The following is a 26207-nucleotide window of genomic DNA, read 5'->3' on the forward strand; positions in this document are numbered from 1 at the left end:
TTGTGATATTACAGGGGCTTTTGATTAAAATATTTCTCTGTAATATGATGCTCTTAAACGCTGTGAAATCCTTGCAATGTTTACAATGTTGTTGTGATATTACAACATTTGATTTGATATTACAGAGGATTTTGATTGCAGTATTTTATTGTGAAATAATAGTTGAATGCTGTGAAATCCAAGGATACAGTCCTTTTTACATGTATTTGTTGGGATATTACAGGGGGCCTTGATTGCAATATGTCACTGTAAAATAATACTGTTGTGAAATGCTGGTACATTTTTACAGTGTAGCACACATTGTTGATTTAAGCTCAATGCTAATGTCAGTAACAAGCTGATGTTAAGCAGGGATCATATTGACCATGTTTACCATCTTAGATTAGTGTGCTAACATTTTCTAATTAGCGGAAACCCAAAGTGCAGTTGGGGCTGATATTAATGGTTTAACATAAACATACCAAAGTATTTGACATTGTAAAGCACTCAATGAAAAGTCAAATAAAAGAGATTACAATTTGGGGAACATGTGATCTCACCGAACCTTCTGTTGGGACTACAGGAAATCTCAGAGGATCATCAAAGTCATTAAGATACATTGTCTGGGGACCATGAATACAAAATACAAAAAGCTCAAATGTGCTGCATGGTGGTTTGTTGAGTTAAATATGTTGCTTTGCTAACCTTTTCATGCTTCAAGTATCCTGTTATACAAACAGCTGCTGCAGGAGCTCCTGATGACTAATACACACCTAATGAACTTTAAATACATGTCGTGCAACCAAGTGCAAAGCTGTGTTCTGTAGTAGAGAGAAGTCAGGTTAGGACAGAAGTCACAGTGGCTCTTTGTCTATAAATGCTCCTGTAAAGTTTCAATGTTTTGTAATTCTTATCTATATTCTTATTTATTTATGTTTCTGTACTTATCTGGTTTTAGTTTGTATCCTTGTTTTGCTGCAACAACCAAATGTGTGTTTGGGAGATCTCATGGTATAATCAAGCAAAGGAAAAACTGCATATTATCTGTCATATTTTAATTTTGTGAATGTATATTTGTAAATATAGATATGTTCTCATAACTTCTCTGAGGTGTGTTCCAAGAAAGATGTCTGCTCCGTTTTAAATGTACATTTCAGACTTCATGTGACTTTGTTATTCCCGCATTTATATATGTTAAATAGACTTATTTTTAAATAGTAGCCCTGAAGCTTTTCCTACAAAAGTGAAATTGTAGTGGGAAAGCCTAAACCTGCTCTGTAAATAAATATAAATACGTTGTGTACATCTAGTGTAGTTGTGTTGAATATGTTACAGAAAGCTGCACCTGCTTAGATCTGTTGGCTAGTCTTAGCCTCCCAGCATGGCTAATTTTACCACTGGTGACTAATCCTCTTATCCCAAGAACATCTCAGCCATGATGCCAAACCCCATTATCATTTTATTAATATGCACTTCTTTTATCAATACATCATTATCACTATTTGCACTTTATACATAGAAGTCAAGGCATTTGGCTAAAAAAGAGGAACAGACAGGGAAAAATGAGAACAATGTTTTCTTCTTTTGAAAAAGCTGTGGTCATTTAAATAACATTGGGATAGATTAAGAGGGAAAGGAACTCCAGCGGTGACATCCAACCAGACACTTCAAGGGATCTGGCTGATTGAGTCACTTTATGAGTGGACCTGCACACCCAGACGTTCCCCTTCATAAGCACTGATGTCAAACCTGGATCCTGCAGATACTGTACTCGTCTCATGCTGACTTCTGCAGCACTGAATGTAAGAGGATTACACTTTTTCAACCAAACCGTTTCTTTAAAGACAGTGCCGTTATATAACTTTTTATTTCGTATCCAAATTAAACTGGCCCCCTTCATCTGTCTCTTGTGCTTTCAGGACACGAAATGCTGGACCGCAGCGAGCGTCTTCGTATTGAGTCACATTTCTATACGAGTACCCTTTTGGCAAATAAACTTTGAAAGCATAAGAGAATAGAAAATATCCAAAAGTAAAGAATAGCTGATAAACAAGGGACACAATCATGCAAAGTAGGTCAACTAAGAAACAAAATGATCTGATGATAAACTCCAGTTCAGTTGTTTGGCTTTGAAATAATACTAATCATAATAATAATTAATGACATTTCGGGTCAGCAAGAAAATTAAAGACAGTTTGCAGAATCAAACCATTAAATTATAGCCATTTTGATTAAATGTTTATGAATAATTGGTCAAAGTACATTAACGAGCAGTTTCCTGCTCTCTCTCTCTCTCTCTCTCCAAATTGGGGGTTTTAGATAATTTAATCTTTAATTTGGACAGAGTTCGACATCTTCATTCTTCACTGAATCGTCAAAATTAAGATCCAGAGTCTGTGGCTTGGGAACAACCGGAAAGTCTTTGTGTTAATGGAAAAGTTTTATTATAATCTGAGCAGCTCCCAAGCCTCATAAGTGTCACTTTAATAAAGAAGTCTGTCCTTCAAATACGTCGTCTGGACATGTCGCTCGAGTCCAGCTTTAGCTTCACTTCCACTCTTTTGATGTGCTGTTCCCTCTTCTTTACTTTAAGCGAAGAAGACGACAAAGATGATGAAGAAGACGACGAGGACGAGAAAGATCTTGATCATCAGCCAGCGGTTGGAGGAGACTGACTGGAAGTATTTGAGGATCTCTGTGTGAGCGCCGTCCACGTTCAGCTGGGTGTCTTCAACGTTAGCGTCAATCCTGAGAGAGAAGCACGAGAAAGGGATTTGAAAACAAATGCAATAAGAAGATTACTGGTAAATTAAGAATGCGACTTAATGTTTATTTATATTTTAGTACATAAAGTAAAAAAAAAAAAGCATGTTAACTGATCCAAAGGCCCACCAAATTCTGCATTTTTATTTATTAATTTATTTTACAATTTTCAGCATTTGTCTTCTTACTACCAGTTACCCCAATTAGTATTGCTTGTTTATCAAAAAGTAGTGTATAATATAGTTTTACAATGTTAAGGAAAACACCAGTTGCTTGCCTGCTAAAGACAGAAGTGTATCCCAGTTTCAGTTGTTTTTAGTACTGGAGTTGGGAGGTTCTAGTACAGGTACGTTCATTTGAAATGGTGACTTGTAAATATTCCTACTGGTCTTCCTTTTACAAATTTCGAAGAGAAAATGAACAATGTACGTGTTGACTAATGAGTATCAGAGAGGCTGTGAGGTAGATTTCTTTAAGCCTTGGATAGAGTAAAGCTAGCCATTTGCCCCTGTTCTCCAGTCTTTGTGCTAATCTAAATGTACCTGACTTGATCTTCATATCCAACCCACTGACATGGGAGTGATATCTTCTTGTCATGCAATTCACAACGAGCAAACTAGCATATTTCCACGTTTCTCCCTCCAGTTCCTGCTGCCTCTTACCTCTGGATGGTCTCCTCTTGCTCCTTGACCATGTGAGCCAGCTGCTGGAATATAGAGCCCAGCTCCACGATGGTGCTCTCGATGTTCTGCATGGTGTCGGACCGGCTCTGGATGTACGAGTCCTGTGACAAACACGTGAGGACCACATTAGAGCAAGCATTTCATTACATTTTACTTCAATGTTTCGTTTACAGTGGATACAAGTTTGACGGACACTGACAAACAAAATCTACTATTTAACAAACACACAGCTTTTGTACTAGCAAATGAGAAAGACAAGTTTGACAATTATACAGCGACGGTCTACCTGCTCATCAATAAGCTGGAGCTGCAAGGGATTGCTCTGAGAGTCCATATCGATGGCTACGTCCCCCAAACTCCTGGACTCATCCTGCATCAGGACCGAGCTCTCTGAGGGGAGACAAAGAGCAAACCACAAACACATTTTCAAAATGATCAGACAGATATCCTCAATGGTAGAGGGGGGAAAACAAAAAGAACAGCGGGCACATAGAGTACTAGTTAAACCCGCTGGGAGAGTCAGACGTTCCAGGGAAATACCTTTTAAATTTGAGGTTGTATTGCCCTGGTAACCATTGCGCGGATCGCGAGCTGCATGCGGCTCCTGGGCCCCTTTTTTGCGGCTCCCTAAAATATTTTGTAATTTTTGCATTATAGATGACCAAATACAGTAATAATCATTCACATGGAGCAGGTCCCAATCATAACAGCTGTGCGAGAAATACACTGCCAGTCAAACTGTTTCTGTACGTCTATGGCATTTCTGACTTAGTTCAACCATTGTGAATAAACTCAAATCCATAAATAGAAACTCAAATACAGAAACCTTGAAATCAACACATTATTTGTGTTATGTAATTAAATGCAACAGTCTCCTAGTTTAGACTTCAAAAAGTGTAAACCTTTATTTTCAAGTACCTTTAGACATAATGGTATAATTTGTATTAAAGAAAGGTCCATCAATAAAAGGTAAGATGGTATATTACATGTAGTGTGATACAGGGGCCTAATTAAAACCATTATAATCAAACTGGTGTTTGATTCGATTTTTTTACATCAATTAAATTGATTTAATAAGGTTTTTAATTTAAATACAACTTTGTATTTTTGTAAGATATCAACAGTGAGCAGAATGTTTGAGGTTTTACCAAAGATGCTGAAACATAGGCTGTTCATAAACATTTGAGTGGCAGTGTAAATAACAGAAAGCATCTGAGCTTTCTGGAGGAATACGTTTAGAAAACGGTAAACTGAGCAGTAGCCAGAAAGGTCCAATATTGCCTCAAAGCCAAAACAAATACTTCATAAAGGTGTGTTCACTCTATGACGCTTCTAGGAACGACTGGCACAACAGTCATGTTAGATGGAAAGATAAACAGCAGGAAATTATTCAGTTAATAATTGATTCATCAAGTTTTGGGGGAGGTCAGATGAATGGGATTTAATTTGTGCTGCGTGTTAAAGTTACACCAGTTAGTGTGAAACGGAATGAAAACAGAGTGGTTTGACAGGATAACGGTTCCCTTTTACCCGCTAATAATAGTCAGTACCGAGTGAACAAGCCCTTATAAAGCTACCCCAGAATGATCTTTTTAAAACTCATAGTGATGCTGAGGATGGACTCACTGAAGTTGTTGGCCATCAGAGGAGAAGAGGATGCAGGGGGCTGGGAGAACTGCTCTCTCCTGCTGCGCTGCTGCTTCAGGTTCTGCAGGAAGATGGGCAATGATGAGGTAAACACGACTCGGGGCTCAACGCTAACTTTTAAAAGTGGTTGCCAGGCTGGCAACCAGGCATCAGCTTTTGGTTGCCAAAACAGAAAATATGGTTGACATTTTTAGTCACCTTATATTTTAACTAATTAAGATACTATACACTTATACATCAACTTATTAATGAACATGTGACACAAAAGAATGTTCGAATGTTCAAATGCTTTACAATAAGTAATTAACACAATTATTTGAAACTTAAGTGGTAGTGAACGTGTCCGCCCTCAATTGCTGGCATACAAAATAGTGTTAATTTCGTTGACTAAAACTATGACGAAATATGTTCGTCAACAACCTTTTTTTCCATGACGAAAACGAGACGATGACGAGACGGCACCGACGGCAGTAAACAATAACTGTAACGAAATCATCATGCAATATCGTTGACGAAAAGTGACGAGACGAAAATGTAGTTTACTAAATAAAAACTATGACAAAATCTCTCTTTACTTTCGTTGACGAAAAATGAGGAGACGAAATATTATCAAAGATAACGTTAAATCTCTGATAGTCAGTTTTTCTCCCAGCAGTTCCATTTCCGGTGCTGCGGCAGAGCAGCAGCTGTTTCTGTGCTGCGCGCGGCGGTACATTTGAATTACACCGGGCAGCGGCACAATATGAACCGTCAGGAAGACTCGGGTCATGGTCTAACTAACCTTATTTAAATAAAATGGCAACAACAGGGCTTAGGAGCAGTGGTCGCGTTAACCGAATACCCCCCGTCAGCGCGAGTGAGTGATAAATTGTGCACTCGACGGATAATAATGGATTATGACGGAAATGTTACGATCCTGTCCGTCAAAATGACTGACAACGAAAAAGTCTAAAGCCACCACTGCTTGGGAGAAAGAAACTATGTGATATTTGGGCCCATTTTCGCTACAATGAGGCGGAGAAAAAAAGCGAATGCATTGTTTCATCAGAAGGGAAGCAATGTGGCCATAACACAGCTGGTAAAAACACCACAAACCAGACCTGATACTCTCTGCAAAGCTTCTTAATCATTCAACCTGTTTTTCATCAAATAAGGACAAGATAATCTTATTTATTTATATACTAAAATGACAAATTATTGGTTTTGGCTAGACTAGTTTGACTGAAATGTTCTATATAATCTGATGACTAAAAAAGACTCAACAGTTTTCATTGACAAAAAGTAGACTAAAATAATTAGTTTTCTTTGACTAAAATAAGACTAAAATGCTCAGACTTTTAGTCGACTAAATCTTGACTAAAAATGTTTACTGTTTTAGTCGACTAAAATAAGACTAAACTGCTCAGACTTTTAGTTGACTAAAACTTGACTAAATAAAAACAGGATGAAGGTGACTAAATATGACTGCTTCCCCCACTCTCTCCTCGGTTCCCCTCCTCAGTCCTCCGTTCGCATCTCCTGTGGGCGGGACTAAGTATCGAGGATAGGAGTCGAGGAGGGGACATTTAAGAATTGAGAAACCTCTAGAGTCTCCCTTTCAAATGTGGGTTTTCTTGACCTTTGTGCTGACCCCCACCATAGATCCATTGGCCCTTCAGCATTGAAGTCTTGTATTGGCCAGACTAATACATTTCTAATGTTAAATAAATGAAAACCGTTCACAGTTAAGAATTAGATATTAATTATTAATGCTATAAATTACCTTTAATATGTCTAACTATATTTAAAACGTGTTAACTTTTTATAGAAGCGATTATATTTGTATGCCAATATTTTCCTATGGTAAAGTTTTGTTTTGCACTTTTATTTTGGTAGTAATAAGATCGGGACTCTTATTTTGAAGGAACTTTTACCTGAAGTGAATGGAAAACGGAGCAGAATGTAAATATATATATTGCGCCTCCCAAGACTTTACCCATTTCCTCTTTGCTTTAGGGTTCACCTTGCGCTTTATCAGTTGAATCACTTTGAACATTCGTTTGAGATGTTGACGGGTTGGTCGAACGTTTCATCCCACAGTCAAACAACTTAATTTGCTTCACCATTGTTTGTAAAACAAACACACGGTGCACCGCGCACGCGAGAAAACGTGCATCGCTTTCTGGCACCGTAATCACACCAATGCACGTGCAACTTAAGTATCAGGTGCCGACTGGTCACAACAATAATTAAATATCACTCTTAATACAACAAATAATTAACATTTATCTATTTTGGGGTGCACATTTTGCTGCCCTTATTTCTTCAAAGTGATGACAACCAAAGGCCAAGAAGTGGTTGACATTTTTTCTGAATGGTTGCCCGTTACTGTCGAGCCCTGCGACTGTATACTCAGAAATATTGTCTGCATTTGGAAATTAAAGAGATTCACAACTCACCTCTGTTCTAACTTCTAGGACTGATTTGAAGTCATTGGACATTGAAGCCAGTTTGGACTGTGGACAACAAAAGATAAATTACAATTTAAAATAAATGCAGTTTTGTACGTTTAAAATCTGTAAAAGATCATTTCAAATTAATTCGCTCATGCCATTATCTATGAGACATGTCAGACAATAATAATAAAGACATTTTTGATAATAAAGATTATATTAATTAAAAAATATGTTTTTACAAGCCTCATTAAATGCGGACTCATCATTTGGATTAATATGTTATTAATTAAAGGTGGGGTAGGTAATTTTGGAGAAACCAGCTCGAGTGCGCTAGAATTTGAAAATACACAACCGGGAAAAAATCTGCCACTTCCTTACAGAGCCCCTCCTCCAACACACAGGAACGTGCACATGACCAATGAGGGCACGAGATAAGTTTGTGCACAGATGGAAGGCTGACAGGCAGGTAGGCCATCCGGTTATTTTAGCCGGGCCGGCTAAAATGATTGGTCGTGCTTTTTACAGTACCACGGCTTCCACAGATGACTTTTTTTAAATGGATTTTTTGTCAAAGCACTTAAGATATTCATTGCTATCGGGATGTTAAGAGCATTCCATGGAATATAACAAAAAGTGTATCTTGAGCCGGTTTCTTAAACTTACCTACACCACCTTTAACTTTTTTTTCTTCCAACATTGACTATTCAATGTCTAAACTTAAAAAATGTTGAGGTACATGAACATTCTAATTTAAACATCTGTTGTAGTGTCGGTAACCCTGGCTGAAAAGCAAAATGTATGACAATTTTCAAACGGAATAGTGCATTTGGACTCAAAACAAATATAGTATGAATTTAACATTATTGGATGTACCTGTAAAGACACCACTATAGTCTTAGAGTGGGTTTGGATGTGTCGGCCGCCCGGAGCAGCGCGGGATCTCACCAAGTCCTGCAGCTGTGCTATCTGTTTGTTTAGACTGTTGATGTCCTGAACACACAGGAGTGAGGACATGTTACAAGATGTCCCAGGATTAAACAGAGCCACTGTATTCAGAGTCGATGTACAATATGTTTGCGAAACCCCATTCCATGGGCTGCTAACAAATCAACTCACTTGTCTGATGATGTACGTTAGCTCCTCGATCTCCACTGCCTTGTCGTCAAACAGAGATTTTCTTTTTGCCACTGAAAATGAAAACAACAGCATGAAGAATCAGCACTTTGGATACTTTGAGACACAAACACAAGAATGTTAGATTATTTTTAAATTATTCTAATAAAAAATGTAAAGGAAAACTTACAAATGGTGAGCTTTTCCAGTTTGGCAAATGTATTGCTCAAGTCTTTTCCAATTCTCCTACAAGGAAACACACAAACACAAAGCTTTCTTTGTCATGCACATAGTAAAAGAAGTACAACAATACCTTGTGAAATATGCTAGATTAATTCATGACAGCTAAAAGATGATATCCAATTTATCTCTGTGCTTTTGGTCTCCCTGCTAACAGTCTGTGCTGGGCTAGACATGCAATTTTAAACATTTTCGTATCAATCTTCCCATTAAACTTAGAGTAAATATAATATAAAGGATTTATGTTTCTAAGGATGCTTTAAGACCAATAAAGATACATTTACAGTACCATGCAATAAGTACTAGGAGGAGACAAGTGTGTGCATACAAATAATGCAACACCCAAAATCAACAGTAAAGTACAAGTACACTGAGCAAACATTTAAGAGCAGTGGAAAAACAGATTAAGAGGAACTTACTTGGCCATAACTGTGAAGTCACTGCGCTGCCTGAGGGCGCTGAGAGCCGGTTTACTGGGCTGGACTCCATTCTGCCAGGAGAGGAAGAACGTAGAGAGTATGAGATAAGAAGACACATTGAAAATAAGAGGCTGAAAATATCTAAATCGATTTATGACTAATCAATTGGTCAAACAACAGGGAAAGCATTGAAACAAATGTAGTGTATCTACTAAACATCGTAGTCATTCCTTCCTTCCTTGTCATTCATTCCTTCCTTGTCAGACACTTCCCTTTAATACTTTTTTTAATAAGCTTGAAAATAAGACTGTGGGCTCTTAGTATAACCAAGAAATGTAACATTTAATGGTGTCACTGTGAGCACCGGTCACCTCTGATTATAGTCCATCAGAGACTGGACTGCTGAGGCTGATACCAATGGTGACGCATGGGAGTTTAAAAACATACCTGAAAACAACAATTTTGCCAATACTGCTGTTTAACAGGTTACACACGTTTGATAAGGATCCCGTTATAATTTGCTAAACAAAACTGAACACAATGTACACAGAGACAATTTCAACAAAACATATCTGTGCTGTCTGGTGGAAAAACTATCGAACTGAAACAGTGTTTTTAAATAACTTCAACTGTATCTTTGGCATTCTTTTCCAGCAATGGTTATTTAAGCAGACATGTACCCACACCAGTATCCATGCCCGACGCCGTGGGGCCGTGGGAGGGCCCTCCCATTTGACATTCCTGCCCTCCCCCAATAATCATGATTTTTATTATTTATAAAAATTCAAAAATATATTTTTTTTAATTAGAAATAAACTGTGAACTTTTATGCTACGATGTATGTGATGTCAGATAGTAACTAAAACAAAAAAATCGCAGGCTACATCAAAGGATTTATTAAAACGAAATAGCGATGAAAGAACTGCAGCCGATGCAGCAGCACGCCTTAATGTCACAAGCTTGACCTCGGCAAACCCCGGGGCTGAGTTAGCGAGCCCAATCCTCGACTCATCAAGGCGGCCGCCACCAACGCTGTCCTTCGAGGCACAGCTCCTTCTGCCCCTACCATCACCACCTCCGTTGCCACACCCGCCAGCATCCTCCTCCGTGCCTCCACTACCTTGCAGCACACCAACAGGTACTATTGGGCCAGCAACCGCTCAAAGACCAACAGCCCCAGATGATCTTGGGGTTAATAAACCCAGCAGGTGAAACTGGATTGTTATCCAGGGAGATTGTTTTCAGGAAAGAAGCGCACTTTTGCCGCTGCATGGTACAACAGACCATGGCTTGAATATTCGTTAAAAGCAGATGCAGCCTTTTGTTTCCCCTGTAGACAGTTTAAAGTAAATACGTCTTCATCTGATGCGGCTTTTACTGTCAAAGGTTTTTGCGACTGGAAACACGCATTACTGACTGATAAAGGACTGCTAAGGCATGCCGCAGCAAAAGAACACATTTCATGTGAGAGTTTGTGGAGAGAGAGAGACAGATACGCGAGGAAACAAATAAGGAAATTAGTACTTTGGTGCAGATCAGCTGGCACGGAGCCGTTATTACGTGTCTGCTGTTGTTGATATTATAGCTTTTTTAAGCTGTCAACCAACTCCCTCTCAGCGGTGACCACGATTCACTCCACAGCATGTCCGAGTCAGGCAGTGGGCTCTTCCTATCGCTGTTTGAGTATACGCTGCACAAAGATGCAGAGTTGGCCAAAATAATGTTCTAAGCTGAGCGAAAGGATGCTCCTGCAGTGCATAGGAAAATAAACCATGCCCAAGGCGGGCTAAACAGTTCATCGTCTCCGTCTCTACTATTTCTCTCCGAGTGCAACGATGAGGAAGCTGCCATCCTTAACCAGTGTGCCTTGCTCGTGATTGACCAGTGTTTGTGCTGCCACGCACACAATGTTTCAAAAGTGGTTTCTATGTTGCCCTTTATTTGTGTATGTATTTGCAATAAGTGTGCGTCTTTACGCAATGCTGTTGGCCTTGCTGTTTGATATATATTGTGCCGCATGCCCGCAGCACATGGCGGTTTTGTGTGCCCTCCCATGAAAATCATATGCCCTCCCTTTAGATTTGTTCTGGTCGTCTGCCAGTATCTCTGGGATAAATAATATCAGCCAAAGGCATTTTGCAAGCACAAACAAATTATAAAGTTGTGTCAGCTTCAAATCGTGCTATATATACCGTTTAAAACCGATTGCCCTTATCTTGGAGATTACAACAATCCTCTAGTTTCTGAAGGAGCAAGAACATCTGTTTAACCTGACCGAAAATGTGCAAAAAAAAGGAAAGACTTTTATTTTTGCTTAATTCGAACAGACTGCAGCAAACTGGTGTGGAACCAGAAGCAGAGAGGAATCATTCAGAAGGGGAAAATAAGAAACAAAAACCAAAAGTAAAAGTCTATCTGCGCAACAACAACAAAAAGTACCAGGAAACACAGAGTGAACTTTTTATGTATTTGTTACCTAGTGATTATCAAAATGGGGTCAGTGGGACTAGATTCATACACTTAGAATATATATTTTATTTTATATTTAAATGTTTCTTCATGGTTCAATAAATAAACCTATGAACCTTGAAACCTATAATAGTTAAAGTCTTAAAATGTGCTACATACTTTAAATAAAGGTCTACATTTATCAGAGATTTATCTTGTGATCTTGCCTATATGTAAAATAGGCCAGGTCAAATTATTCCAAGGCAAATATATGAGGGAGTACAACGTAAACTCTATACTGTAAGGGGCGCTAGACTTAAATTAAGTTCGTCATTTTGTGTTCCATTTTTAAGGCAAATGAATAATGTTACATAAGAGATGTTGTTGTTATTGTGTTAGGATGTCAGGTGTCTTGAGCCAACATACCGGTCTGCCCTGGAGAGATTTACAGGCCGACTGGAACTCGAGGGTCCGGTCACGGCACGTCATCCTGCCGCCGGGAAAGGGTCGCAGCAGCCGGCTGTAGCAGAACCACCTGAGACCACCTCTGCTCTGTGTGATGGATAACTGAGAAGACCTCCCGATGTACGCACACACTCACATCCAAGGTGGGGTATCCTTCATCCACATTTGTACACACATGTCTGCGGTAACGGGAAAAAACACGTGTCAGAATGAAACAGCTTGTAGGATGACAGTTTGAAATTTAACTGATACATAAACAATATGTGAGGTTAGCTAGTGTGAAGCTATTTGTGCCGTTAGCTAACGACTAAACCCCAAACAACACTACTAAGAGACGGACAATAAACAACAATTGTGCCTAAAGCTTGAACATAAACCCACATGCGAGGTAAATATACATATCATTACGTAACAGGGATTATGTGGCGGTTCTCTGTGGGAGGAAAGGCCGATCCTCTCACAGCTGATCACGGCCTCACCGGCTAACCACAGGCTAACGTTAGCTTCAGGAGGCTAGCCAAGCTTTACAATCGGTCTCTCCTCTTTTACCTCGATCAAATTCGACCTAAACCAACCAACTGAGATACAATGATATGTAAAAGTCACCAATCAATCGTTTCCAACTTACTTGAGTCGACATTACATGATATTCCGGGAGCTCTCGATCTTTCTGGTGAAACCTAATCAACCCAGGAGTTAAAGTTCCGATCCGGGTTGTTTCCGGCACTGACGTCACTGCCACGTCCACTTTACCGAGGCGGAAAATCCCTGCAGGAGCATCACGTGACCACCAGAGGGCACCACACCCCCGTGAACAGTACAGGTCATGACGTTTGATCTATAATGGAAAAGTTATATTTTCTAATAAATATTGGTTTGGTAATAAAAAAGTGCATCTGATTTTTATTTACATGTAGACATCAGATAATGAAAAATAAACAATTACACCAAAAAATATCAACAACAACTGAAAAAGACATTATGAATAACATTTGTTGAAAATATCTTAAAGCTCTTCATAAGGCACCTACACTCTGGAACACAATACCAATACAGATCAGGAATAACACCTCTTATCATACATTTAACCACAATCATAAGAACTGGCTTTTAAACAATCAAAAATGTGAACACTTTTAACTGAATCAAGGTATGATGATATTTCATCTGTTTGCATGTGTGTTTCTTCCTCTCTATTGTTGTACTACTGTTCCTATTTATTGTTGTACTGCTATTTATTTATTCTTGTACTGCTATTTATTTATTGGTGTACTGATGTTGTCTGCTGTACTCTATCTAATTATGTTTTTATTTTCTAGTCTTGTTGTGGTCAGTTAACATCTTGCCAAGGACAACAGTTGAAAATTAGCCTGCTGGCTAATACTGGCTCATTTACAGCAATGTGAATTAATGTGCACTGTCCTTTAAATAAAATAAACAAATGAAATGAAATGAAATAACGTGTTCGTGTAAATTCCGTATCCGTTCATATGCTGGAAAATCGCATACCCAGGGTGTGTGGTGATTTGATAAAACACAGTATCATATCTACTGCATTTCAAGTGCAGTAAAACCAAAGTACTTTGATCCTATTAATATATGTGTTCACATCTTATGTCATCTCCAGAGTTAACTGGCAGGTAAAATGTCTTCCACAGGATGTACATTCATAAACTGTATTTGTTTTAGTTTTATTCTCAGTAGTCTTGATCACAGTCTCTGTCAAGTATTGTCTTGTCCTTTGAGTAAGTATCTACATACAAAATAATAAACCATAGGGCACTGAATAAAGGGCAGGGAACAAAAGGGACAATATTAATGAAAGGCTACATGGAAGTTATGCTGTATGCAATATACCAAGCTACTTAACCCTAATATTGTAAAGACAAGAGATTCAGCCAATTTATTTGACCATCCTCCACTACAAGATAAATGTCAGCCTATTGGAGCCTATTGGTGGCATTAACATTAAAATCACAGAGGAAAGAGGAACAATAAACAACAATAAGTTAGGCTGATATACCTAAATTATTAACACAGGAAAATATAAGAGCACTAATAGAACCATAAAACGCACAAAAAGATCAATTGGTCACTTAAGATTGATGCATGCTGCAAGCAAAATGAGATGACAGGAAGAACTGAACTTTTGACAGACAGACAGACAGACACACACACACACCCACGCACACGCGCGCACACACGCACACGCGCGCACACACCCACGCACACGCATACGCACGCACGCACGCACACACACACACCCACGCACGCACACGCGCACACGCGCGCACACACCCACGCACACGCATACGCACGCATGCACACACACACACACACACACACACACACACACACACACACACACACACACACACACACACACACACACACACACACACACACACACACACACACACACACACAGACAGGACTCAGGATGTGATTGGCTGCTGCCTCAGGTGAGTCGACCTGCAGTTATGGTACTGATGAAGAGATAACATCCAGCAGGCTCTCTGATCTCTTCTCGCTCCTACTGGCACCCGCATCCTCAGCCGGACAGGATCCAGCACGCCCAGACCACAAATATGCCTCCACCTACTTACCTGCTAGACCCCAACCACAAAAAGCCCTCCACCCTGCCCCTATGCCTCTCATCTGCCCTCTCCTCCACCCTTTATACCAAACGTATCTGTTCCTCTGAAACACTCCCCTTCAGTTTTCACACATGATGTTTTCATCTGTTTGCTGAACATCAGGACAGAAGACACTGGTTTGTGTTTAATGAATAGCTTTGAATCAGATAGTATAGTATATGGTATTGTAAAATCATTTATTGTCTTATTCCTTAGATGCAGAATTATTACATTCATATTGGGAAAATTGTACAACAAGCGTTGGCAAAAAACTACTTAACTTGAACATGAACTGGTCACTACTAAAACGTTTTGAACAAGTTTTATTTATTAATATATATATATATTTTTTTAATCAGGGGTTTCCATCTTCTTGATAATAGCTTGTGGAGTTCACACAAACTCAACTCACCCTGTTGACTTTGTAGATACTGATCCCCATGATGTGAGATCCGTAAATCTTTTATCAAGGTTGATGTCCTTCAGTTGGGTCGAGACCGATGAGGATGCATGTTTCTGTTGCAGATAACACTGTTTGTTTGTTTTGTATAATAAAATAAAAGGTTATTTGTATTCACAAGAGAGATGTTAAAAAACACTCACTTTCCTGTGAGTTCAGCAGAAACACACATGATCCTTCTTTGCATGGCACATTCTCTACTCAGTCTCTGTCAGTGTTTTATCTCTGTCTCTCTCTGACACACACAGGGGCTCTAACAAAACACACTTGCAGGCCAGATAGCATCCAGTACCTGCTTCAACACAGCTGCTGCTACAAAAGCAGGGAGGACACCGTGCCTGGAGTTATTAGAAAAACACGACTCTGAACGCAGAGAGAGAGCAAGGTGGAAAAATACAGGAAGTTCTGACACAAGTGCAGAGGCTGAGAGGCGCAGAGGGATGAAGGGAGGCAGACATGTGAACTAATTGTTGAATTGAACATGCATGAAGCCAAATGAATGCATGGATAGCATAAGAACACACAAAGAAATAGTCAAGGTGACACATGTCTGAGCAGATGATGACATGTTTTTGGGGGTTTCTGTCGAGCTCAGAGCTTTAAAAGCACATTTTGGAGCAAAGGCATCTTCTCTGTATCGTGATGGGTGCCTCGATGTGTCCCTTTCTCTCTCTCTCTGTCTCCCTAATCTTGCAGCTATATTTAGTACTGGGCTGGCATTAGGCCCCTCCAGACAGATAGGTTGGCAGCGTCATTTAGCTTCTCTTTCCTCTCCTCTCCTTTTCTCTTAACACTCTGTACCAACAGCTAAATATACATGCCATCAATCATTGTTATACAATAATACTGCCATGCCAGCTTATCAATGTTTAGAGCCAGTGAGATACTAATAGTCATTAACTTATCGCCCTTCCTTTGGTGTAAAGTTTGCCTGGAAATGTGAGATGATGGTAAGGGAACAAATGAGGGCTGAACATTACATTACAAGCAGCTTTCATCATCATTATGTCATCGTCATATTCATCATAATCCCTGCCAACAGCTGAGAAATAGTGGAAGAATACCACAACACATTCAATATACTTCACAATGCTAGGCACTGAACCCCCTATGCTGATATTATACATCTCTTTTTTTAATGTAATTATATATTGTTATATTGTGTACACTTAACAATTCTTGTAAATAAAGTGTTTATCATAAAAAAAGCATTATGTATTTTGTGAGTGAGGATAATGGCTGGGTGTACTCCAGTTTTCTTTACTGTTGGGTTGGGTTTCAGCATTTGTTTTACAAATGTTGCTTATATAATTTATTATGTTTTATGTATGGGTATGCCTATGTTTCACCTGGCTGCAAGTGGAAGTCAAATTAAAGTGGAACTGGTCATTTTATTTGTCTGTAAAATCTTTATTTGCAAAGTAAATACTAACTATAACCCTCAAATTAATACAACGTTTTATGTGTGCCTTGTCTACAGTAGAATGTAAAGTGAATGCCTTAATAACTGCACTTGAGTAAATGCATGTATCAGTTTCCTCCACTCGCGTGGGGCTGCGCACCTTTGTACTCGACCAGCGTCTGACTCAGCAGTACCTACCAACGAGAGGAGTGTGGGAACAATATTATGTTTCACAACACGGCCACGTCACATCACACACACTTTCTCTGTACCCAACTCCCAGGGTGTCACTGTAATCAAAAGAGACTGTTTGCCTTTCATTACCGTGCACTGAGAGACTAAAACAAAGAGAGGGGGGAGTCGAGGTCAGAGCGTGCATGAGGCCAGAGTGGATAAACAGTGACAGAAAGAAAACCAGAAGTTTATACGAAAAATAAGACATTTCCTTTATTAACATCTGTAACATCACGGTTTTATCCTGGTATCACTTTCAATATATTTGACGACGCAGTATACACTTTTATGTGGACATTGAATCGATTAATTGGCATTTATATACTAATCCAACATAACACTTTTTCTACAAAGACATCATAAAAGGGCACAAATGGTGTAGCAGCAAAAAAAGAGTGTTTTCTTTATACATAGGCTACATTACTACAATGTATTCGCAGAGAAGAGATTCTTTAAGTATAGCTTAAATGATGTTACAAATACATCTGTAGAGTGTGCACTACATACTACGGCATATTAGAGATTATGAAATGTTATATAGTTTAGTAAGGGGTCTCTATAGGCTAAGACACTGGAGGCTAGAACAGAGCTACCGCTACGGAGTAATGTTGACTGTGCACACTGATGTTTTTGTTGTATTAATATATCCAAGCTGTATATCTTAAACAGTTGTGTTGAAATGATGGGAAGCAACTTCATGCTGTCTGATGGGTTTGCAGCTTTAATTGTAAAGAATGTTGTAGTTTGAATAAAGAACATTTGGTCTAAAGAAATAAGAACAGTGACCCTCAAAAAGGGATCTCAGCCCCTTTCTTCGCCCTAACGTCTCTGATATGTCGTACATGTCAACATTAGTGGAGTCGACTTGCTCCTTCAGTTTTTTTCCCAACGGACTATTGTACAGTATGTTCTCCGCAATCTTAAACACAAGTGCAATCTGTACTGAGACTCTTAGGTTTCCCAAAACATTAGTTCACTAAATGCAATGTTATCGAAGAATTAGGCATATAAGAACGAATGCATTAATTACTTATTCATAATTTAAACATTTGTGAAACATGTTTGTTTGCTTTCTTGCTGAGAGTAAGATGAGAAGGTTGAAAGCAATCTCTCTAGGGTAAACAGCTAGCCTGGCTCTGTCTAAAAGTCACAACATCTGTCTCTAAAGTTAATTTATTAATTAATTAATTAATGTATTGCTAAAACCACAACTTGTTGTTTTCACACTTTACAGAATAATCAAAAGCGATTAAGGTGTTAACTTGTATATTTTAGAGCTGCTGCTGCGACATGGACTTTATTTGTTCCTTCCAGGGAGAGCCTGGCTTGCTGTTTCCCTTTGTTCCCAGTTGTTGTGCTAAGCTAAGCTAACTAATGTCTCCAGCTTCATATTTTCTGTACACACATGTGAGAGTGGTATTAATCTTGTCATAACACTCTGCAAGAAGCTAAATTGCTTCATTACCTAAAATGTCAAACTTCTCTTTTGAAGCCAAGACTTCAAAATATCATATAGTTTGAACGTACAAACTCTTTGGGAAACCGTCCTCTGTTCCACGTTTCACACAGTGTCTGGTCTGTACTTGTTCAGTTCTCCTCATATGAAAAATGTTTCCCTTCAGTTTATTAAAACGCACACAGAAAACTCCTATAGGTTCCTCTAAATCAGTGATTATCACTACAGATCTGCTGCAGCTCCACATCTCTACACTGGAGACTATGCGTATGCTAAATGTAAATACAAATTATAAAAAGAGGTCTGAAATAACACAGATAAAGTAACAACAATGCTCTAATACTTGGTCATTAATATGTTGTGATATAGAGGTAGTGATTGAAGCATTGATTGGCAGTAATAACAAACACTGAACAATGAACTCTAGCGTGGAAAAAATAATCTAATTTCAGAAGAGTATAAATACAGAGCTTATCACACCGGCAACTGACACAAAGTTCTCGAGCTGGCTGACACACAAATAATTCAGACTCTGGACTGTCTCAACAGCAGGATTGTATGAATCCCGGGGGAGAGGACGGCATGAATTATGTAGTGTCAGAGCTACTGTTTGTCCTGGAGATAAGACGTCACTGGTAAAATATTCTCAGGAAAGATTTAGCACAGGACAAAAGGTCTGAATCAGTGTCAAAAATGGGTTTAAACTCAGCGACCCGCTATAATGGGTTCTCTGAGCTCTTGCTTTAGCACCTCACACTGACTGACAAGCTGCTCAAGACCTCGTCCTTTCTGAAACAGTCACAGTTCAAATCCCCGTTCCCACCCAGCGGCCAAGCAGTCATGAACTAACATGGAGTTAAACCGTGAGATTCGCTCAGAATATAAACAAGTTATGTTCCAAATGAATAATACTATTTACATCCTCTCAGTTGCAACAAAAACAGCCATGTTTTGCTTTCACTGCACTGGGAACGGTTATTTGTTGGTTTCTGTGTGGCGCTGTGGGTAAAACTGCCCCGCCGATTGCTTGAATTACACATTATAATGTCTATAGTCTTCCATTTGTTGCCCTTGTGAGCCATGTCTGTTTAAATTCAATACATTTGGGTTTAAATGCTGAATGTATACATAGCTGGCCACCCAGCGTGACTCTTTATGCAGACGGATTAAAGATGAACAAACAAAACAAAGACACACATTCTGCAATATAGAATATCTTTTCAATCAACTTGACAGAATTATAATAAAATATAAAACATGAGGCAAAGAATACAATATTAAATGAAGACATACAAACAACTATTTTTGCACACAAATGCTTATGCTTAAATGGTCAATCCACATTGCATGTTTGTAAATATGAATGTGTGCCTGCTATAGCACGAAGAGAGTCAGGTTGTGTGTGTCTGCATTTGCAGTGTTGTCTATGTTCCTGGTATTATAAGTGTGAATGTCTGTGTGAAGCAGTGGACAGCCGCCAGGCCTCATTATTGTCATTCTCCTCACTGCCTAAAAGAGAGGCAAAGAGAGGCAAAGCGGCTGCTTTCAACAGAGGAGCCGAGGGAAGATGGAGACAAAGGGCCCAAATTAAACAAATGCCGGAAAGCAGCTTGGAGAGCCAGCCCGTGGTCATACGCTTTGAATGAGAGAGAACGGCTGCAGGGATATCCCATCTGGGTCTTTCAGTGGGGAGACCACACAGACACTCTCCATGCCAGCATTCAGCTCAACTATGGGTCCGTGCACACTGGGGCGCCAGTTCATGCGTATGTGTCCCTTTGGTATGTGTGGACGTGTCCATCTAAAATTAGTTGCCTTTCTGTCAAATCCTCTGCACAAAAAACGGCCTGAATTCACCCTGGATCCATTTCCATTTGCAGTTTTACTGCAAACACCTCAACATGTAGGACACCTGCGTAAGACCCGCCCACTTCACATCAATTTTTTTCTTTCCATCAGTCGTGTTTTTCCCTGCTCTCTTAAATGTATATGTTCCATTGGAGGTCGTAAAGGAAATCCAAACCACAGCATATGAGTAGCTTGTGTGATTGTTTCAACCAAGAAAGAATTTGCATGAAATCCACGCCATTAGGCTGCCACTCATCCCTCAAATCATGGGATGTGTATGGTGACTTTACATGTCTGCACACGCATGTGGACTGAGAGAAGCTTTACCACAGAAGCAGGTGAGAGGTGGTGTGTGCTCCCACTAATATTTCCTTCAGTCCAAGGTTATTTGATGTCCAAGCGTCTGTATGCTCCATGGCACTGATGCGGAGAGTGGGGAATGAATCAACAGGGGTTGGTGTAAAGAAGGAGGTGAAAAGACAGTGATAGGACACGTCAAGTCCTCATGGCATCACACCTGCAACAACAAACAATAAGAGAGGAAGCATGAAGTCTTTCCATTCTTTTTGACAGATAAAATGTGATTCTCACAAGTATGACGGATTCTACAGTTTGAGTCTACCGATAATCTGAGCATGTGCTGTTTTTGTTGGACCTTCTTGTCCAAAAAAACTTTTTTTCTATCAAACATGCCCACTTTGGGAGCAATTTGGGGTTCAGTGTCATGTTCAATGACATCTTGACCTGGGTCATCACAGTGCTGCCACCTGAGATACAGCTGCTCCTAACAAAGTTTCTCACTCCATTAAACAAAAAGCAACGGATCAACTTTCCAACTAGCAGAATTTACACCTAATAATTATTTTTTTGGAGCTTTTATTAAAGTTTCATATTGTTAAAAAGAAAAATCCATAAAAAGAAAAAGTTTGCTTGTGGACTGACCTGCAGCGACGAGTGTTGAGGCTCCGGTTTTTTCGGGTGCAGCTCTCAGCTCTGATGGTGCAGCGGCACTGACAGGACGTCACATCCAGCGCCCACTTCCTCCCTCTGCAGGGGCGGCAACTAGGCCTTGGAGAAGGTGAGGGAGAGAAGCTGATGGGAGGAGGGGATGGAGGAGGAGGAGAAGATGGGGGAGGAAGAGTTGGAGGAGCATGGGACCTGGACAGAGAGAAGAGAGGTTTAAGAACAGTGTAGTTCAGAATCATTTCTTCATTTATTGATTCACAAGTATATACCGCCATGCGGGAGGCTCTGTGAGGCTCTTTTATTTACCTCATGTCGTGCCTAACTTTAGGGGATCATAAGATATCTATCTGGTGTGTAATTTGTCTGCAGATGCATCGTGCAAACATTAACCGAACCTTTATATGGCTGTCAGTATTTAATCCCAAAATGTGGCCGGCAACTGGCGAGGTGAGGCTTATTTCTGGTCTAGCTGATTGCCAGAAAAGCTTTTTCTACTTAAACAATAGTTAATTTAAGGGGTTTTACATGTATCTATAAGGGGGCATGAAAGTCAGATTTCAAGAGAATTTATCCAATAATTATTTTGAATATTAAGAACACAAATGTGTACCATGTGGTGGCACCACAGGAACTGACAGGGCTCAGGAGGCAGAGTGTCGTCTATCGTCCAAAGAGTCACTGGTTTGTTGCTGGTGTCCTTGAGCAAGACAGTGACCTCTAACCGCTCCTGATGAGCAGGTTGGCACCTAGCATGGCAGCCTCTGCCATCAATGTGTGAATGAGTGTGTGAAAGGGGTAAAAGTTGGCATGTGTTGTGAAGCGCTTTGATTGGTCGGTAAACTAGAAAGCCGCTAAATAAAATGCAGTCCATTTAAAATTCAGTCCATCATCCAAGTCTGAAGTCTTTATCTGGGGGACCTTGAATGTCTGACAATCCCTCCACTGACGGACTGACATATCAACACAGGATCTTTTTTGCTGTTTTGCTATTGATCCCACACCACGTCAATATTATGGCTAAAAAGGAAATGCGAGGCTTGTTTTAACACTCTGTGCCAGACTGAAACAAACAATGTGTGTGTGGGAGATGTGTGACTAATGTGGGATACTGTTTCCTTTGCGGCAAACTTTCTGCTCTCTCTGTCAGTCTGTGTTTCTGTACGTTTCCATGGCTATAGTCACTTCAGTTTCCCCTCTATACGCTCTGCACTCACTGAGTATGAGAAAGTTGCCTGCGTCAGTTGGTCCATTAACTGGAGCTGGTTCTGCCTCAGGAGGCTGGAGGCTTTAATGAAGTTACTTAATGAGGCAGAGAGGGGCCATCTTTGTTCAGACTCCGATGACCACGCCTGCCGCTGGCATGGACAGAGGAGGTGGCATTTGGGAGCAAATTACACAGATTTCACCCCTGCCAGAGTCTGAATAAAGCCTGTTCTGAGTGATGGATGGGAGCTGAGGGACATCACACCCAAACCGAGTCACCTCTTGCACCCCGGAGGCCGGAAATGATAGACAGCAAAGTGAAGGGGAAGCATATTAAAAAGAGCAAACTCTATTCCCTTACTGCTTGAGACTGAGTCATGGGAACCCTGGGACACACAACCAAACTCACCTGTTCCTCTCTGATCACAATGTAACAGTTTCATGTCATTATTACAACATATTTTAATTGTCCTTGAATGTTCATAACTGACAATTTTATTATTTAATTATTTAATATATAATACAACTGATCATCGTAATATATATCATGTTTTGTTTAACACCCCCAAGTCCCAGGGCTGTAGGTGTCTGTGTAGCTTTGTAGGTGTGTTTGTGTGTGTGTTTGTGTTTTTGTGTGCGTGCGTACGTGCGTGTGGGGGACCTTGACTGCTGTGGCTGTTAAACAAATTGTCCTTCAGTAATTATGTTGACCAGATAACATATTTTCTGTTCTAATCCAAACATTCACAAGGCAACTGGCAGTATCAAGAACATACTGACTAACAGGGGTCACACACATCAGTTTAGGGCTCGTTCCTGATTAAAGCAACTGGATATTGAACTTACGCGGCTCTGATGGCTCCACTGGTCTTCTGTCTGGACTTTCCTCTCTCCCTTTTCTTGCCTGTTCTTGTCAGCTTCAGGCGAGGCCTGGGTACATCAGACAAACAAAACAAATACATTAAATGTTTAGGAGTTATATTTTCAGCTATTGGAGGCGAAGAGGTTTACTCTCTTCGCTTTTCTGTGTTTTATATCATATTAAAGTCAATATATAAGAGTTTATGACTGATAAAACAAGACATTTAAAAACAAAACCTCGCACTTTGAGAAACTGGTATGACTTTTTGTAAGTTTTTTTCTGACATTTTGTAAATAAAACTATTATTTGATTAATATAAAAATAATCAGGAGATTGATTGATTATTAAAAACAATTGTTGGTTGCAGCCCTGTTAGATTTACATGTTTTGGCTGTGTCCTAGCTCTGTCCATATCCAAATCTGTTGTATGTTTTGGTTTAAGTTCCCTGTCTCTTTAATCCACTCTGCTATAAACTATATTAATCAAATGATGTGTTTACCAGCTCTGCTCTGGCAGGATAAACTGAGTGTGCTGCTGGTGCTGTTGTCTTTAGGCTCTAATATAATATCATGGATGCGTGACTCTGCTCCGTCAGTCTGTGAGAGAGCACATGGCAGGGGAGATAAAATCATCACTATGGTGACAACAGGATGCGGGCCGTCCCAGGGGAGGCAGGGAGAGAGTCACACAGATGCTAACTCACAGAGGAGCACACCGATCACACACATGCACACGCACACGCACACGCACACACACACACACACACACACACACACACACACACACACACACACACACACACACACACACACACACACACACACACACACACACACACACACACACACACACACACACACACACAATTAAATGTTCTTCCAAAAACAAAATAAAAACATTCACGCACAGTAATACCAACACATGCGTAGATAGATACGGCAAACATAAAAGAGACACATGAAACCTGAACAGACCAAAGAAAAATGCATATGCACACATACACACACATACATTGGAATCCTTTATTTATGTCTGCATCCTAACAGGAAGTAGGAAGACATAAACATTAAAGATGCAATCATATGATTGTGAGGTTGGACCTGCCAGTATGAGGTACACAAACAAACATCAGGGATCCAACAGAAATGTTCCTTTCACTGTCTCAAGCTGTCCGTCCCAGACCTCAACACAACCTGAACAGCAAGGTGTGTACCGCCTGAACAGCAGATTATTTACTTTCAGTATATGTTGACCTAAAGTCATGAATAATTACTGTTTTCAACCATGTTTTAGTCCACTGACAACAAGCCTGATTCTTTCAAATCAGCCTGCAGACACGTCAGACTTGCTTATCTCTTTGCCATGAGATTATACCGGGGCTCGGGCACATCATTGTATTTTATATGATAGGGTTGGGTACTCACTGTTATCTTTTCAATCTATAAAGTCTTTACTGGAAAATAACAGTATTACCTTTCACAAATGCTTCGTCACTAAGATGGGAAACCATCTGCTAACTGGCTCCTCTTCATATTCTACGAGCTAGGTCTGAACTTGCTCTAAGGTTAATTGCACCGACTCCTGTACAAACGACATCACCACCTTAAATGAATTATACCCATTAAGCATTTTGAAAATGTGATTTGAATCAGATCATGATTCTTCACAATGTTTCATCTGAATTAAAACAGGTCAGTTTTATGTCAATCTGTATTGGCCTCGGATGTTGGACTTTTTTTTGGAGGAATAACAACATGTTTAAAACTAGAGATTGAAGCCTTATGTTACCTTGTTTAACACTAACGCCATTTAGCGATTCAATTGAGATTCATCAGAACAGTTTTTCACTGAAACCCTCCTATACCTCCTCCTCATCAAAGATAATCAGCGGAATAATAAGAGCATCATTAGCGGACATGGGTTTTATAAAGTCATTAGCGATGATGAAGGAACATTACATTTCAGAATAAGCTCACCCACACACAATTAAACAGGAACAGACAAGGAGATGTTAAACTAAGAAGGAAAAAGGTGTTACCTTGTAGTAGGTGTTGGCTGGACTTGTACTTTTAATCTGCATGTAGATAAAAGAGACAATGTGAGTATTAAGGTGCAGTGAAGTCAACAAAGGACAGGTATACCATGCATCTGTGAGTATGTTGTATTACCTGCACTCACACTGACTGTGCTCTACGAACGGCAGCTCGACAAGCTCATGTTTCATAAAGGAGGTTCTCATCAGCTGCACACAGATCAGAAGATATTAAAACATCATCTCACCGCATAAACACATTAACTACAATTGTCGCAACTTGTATGTATTTTGTAAGTGTACACTTTATACATTTACAGGGCAGAGAGATATCATTACCTTCATTTTATTTTGTATGGTGGTGTGTTCAGGTGGTCAGAATTACTACACAGATGTGGAAATGAATGAAGAATCAAATCAAATCTGGCTGTATGTAGCCCCTGAACTAAAATGAGTTTGACCCCCCTGGCTCGAAACATTATTAATCTGCACAGGAGCAGGCAAAGATTTAGTGTGAGTGTGTGTGAGTAATGTATACCTCCATGGTGATTATGTGTGTGAGGGAGGGAACACACTCCAGGGCCTCGTCAGAACAGCACCCACCACATCGCCTCACCGACACACAGGACGGGACGAAGAGATGGTGCGTCTCCCCCGGTAATTCCCGCCAAACCTCCACCAGGGTGTCTCGAGGCTCACAGCCACTCCGCGAATAAACCTCCAACCACCGGCGCACTGGTGGAGGTAAATCAATACATCCATTATTTATTTCTCTTTCAGATCCAAGAGGTAATTCTGGGTTATTTATGAAACGTGGAGCATACCTTCTCGACCTTCCCTGGATTTTGGGGAGTCTGCAGGCCGCCAGTGAGCGAGCTGGAGGGAGAAATAAATGTAATGTTTAATCAAGTTTAG

General features: G+C 40.0%; 2 protein-coding genes across 3 annotated transcripts in view; both read right to left on the reverse strand.

Annotated features, from left to right (window-relative positions):
• Window positions 1-1425: 1425 nt before the first annotated feature.
• On the reverse strand, window positions 1426-12967 carry stx5a (syntaxin 5A). 2 transcript variants are annotated; one of them, XM_034080283.2, is made up of 12 exons: window positions 12821-12967; window positions 12154-12371; window positions 9280-9350; window positions 8811-8866; window positions 8624-8694; window positions 8381-8497; window positions 7511-7567; window positions 5052-5133; window positions 3966-4052; window positions 3712-3815; window positions 3405-3526; window positions 1426-2727 (listed from the first exon to the last, which is right to left on the reverse strand). In XM_034080283.2, exons 2-12 carry the CDS (start codon window positions 12214-12216, stop codon window positions 2568-2570), a joined length of 990 nt encoding a protein of 329 aa, XP_033936174.1. In that variant the 5' UTR covers window positions 12217-12371; window positions 12821-12967; the 3' UTR covers window positions 1426-2567. The 2 variants fall into 2 exon arrangements, with proteins under 2 accessions (XP_033936174.1, XP_033936175.1); XM_034080284.2 differs by lacking the exon at window positions 3966-4052 and having other exon boundaries at window positions 12821-12944.
• A 4150-nt stretch (window positions 12968-17117) lies between these two features.
• The window catches only part of vegfba (vascular endothelial growth factor Ba), a 14867-nt gene continuing 5777 nt past the window's right edge, over window positions 17118-26207 (reverse strand). The window contains exons 2-8 of the mRNA XM_034080285.2: window positions 26117-26168; window positions 25831-26027; window positions 25429-25502; window positions 25299-25334; window positions 23244-23327; window positions 21171-21386; window positions 17118-20745 (exon numbers count right to left, since the gene is read on the reverse strand). Of these exons, the coding sequence (XP_033936176.1) occupies window positions 20724-20745; window positions 21171-21386; window positions 23244-23327; window positions 25299-25334; window positions 25429-25502; window positions 25831-26027; window positions 26117-26168 (681 nt within the window). The 3' untranslated portion in view covers window positions 17118-20723. The remainder of the gene's footprint in view (window positions 20746-21170; window positions 21387-23243; window positions 23328-25298; window positions 25335-25428; window positions 25503-25830; window positions 26028-26116; window positions 26169-26207) is intronic.

The sequence above is a fragment of the Pseudochaenichthys georgianus genome, unplaced genomic scaffold (genome assembly GCF_902827115.2).
Source record: "Pseudochaenichthys georgianus unplaced genomic scaffold, fPseGeo1.2 scaffold_988_arrow_ctg1, whole genome shotgun sequence".
Taxonomy (NCBI): domain Eukaryota; kingdom Metazoa; phylum Chordata; class Actinopteri; order Perciformes; family Channichthyidae; genus Pseudochaenichthys; species Pseudochaenichthys georgianus.

Bases quoted from the DNA above. Each gene is read 5' to 3' on its own strand.
- stx5a (XM_034080283.2), bottom strand. From the start codon at position 12,216: ATGACGTGCCGTGACCGGACCCTCGAGTTCCAGTCGGCCTGTAAATCT. The intron at 9,351-12,153 runs GTATGTTGGCTC...CTCTCCTGGCAG, and splicing joins AATCTCTCCAGGGCAGACCG to AATGGAGTCCAGCCCAGTAA. The intron at 8,867-9,279 runs GTAAGTTCCTCT...GTTTCCTTGTAG, and splicing joins GACTTCACAGTTATGGCCAA to GAGAATTGGAAAAGACTTGA.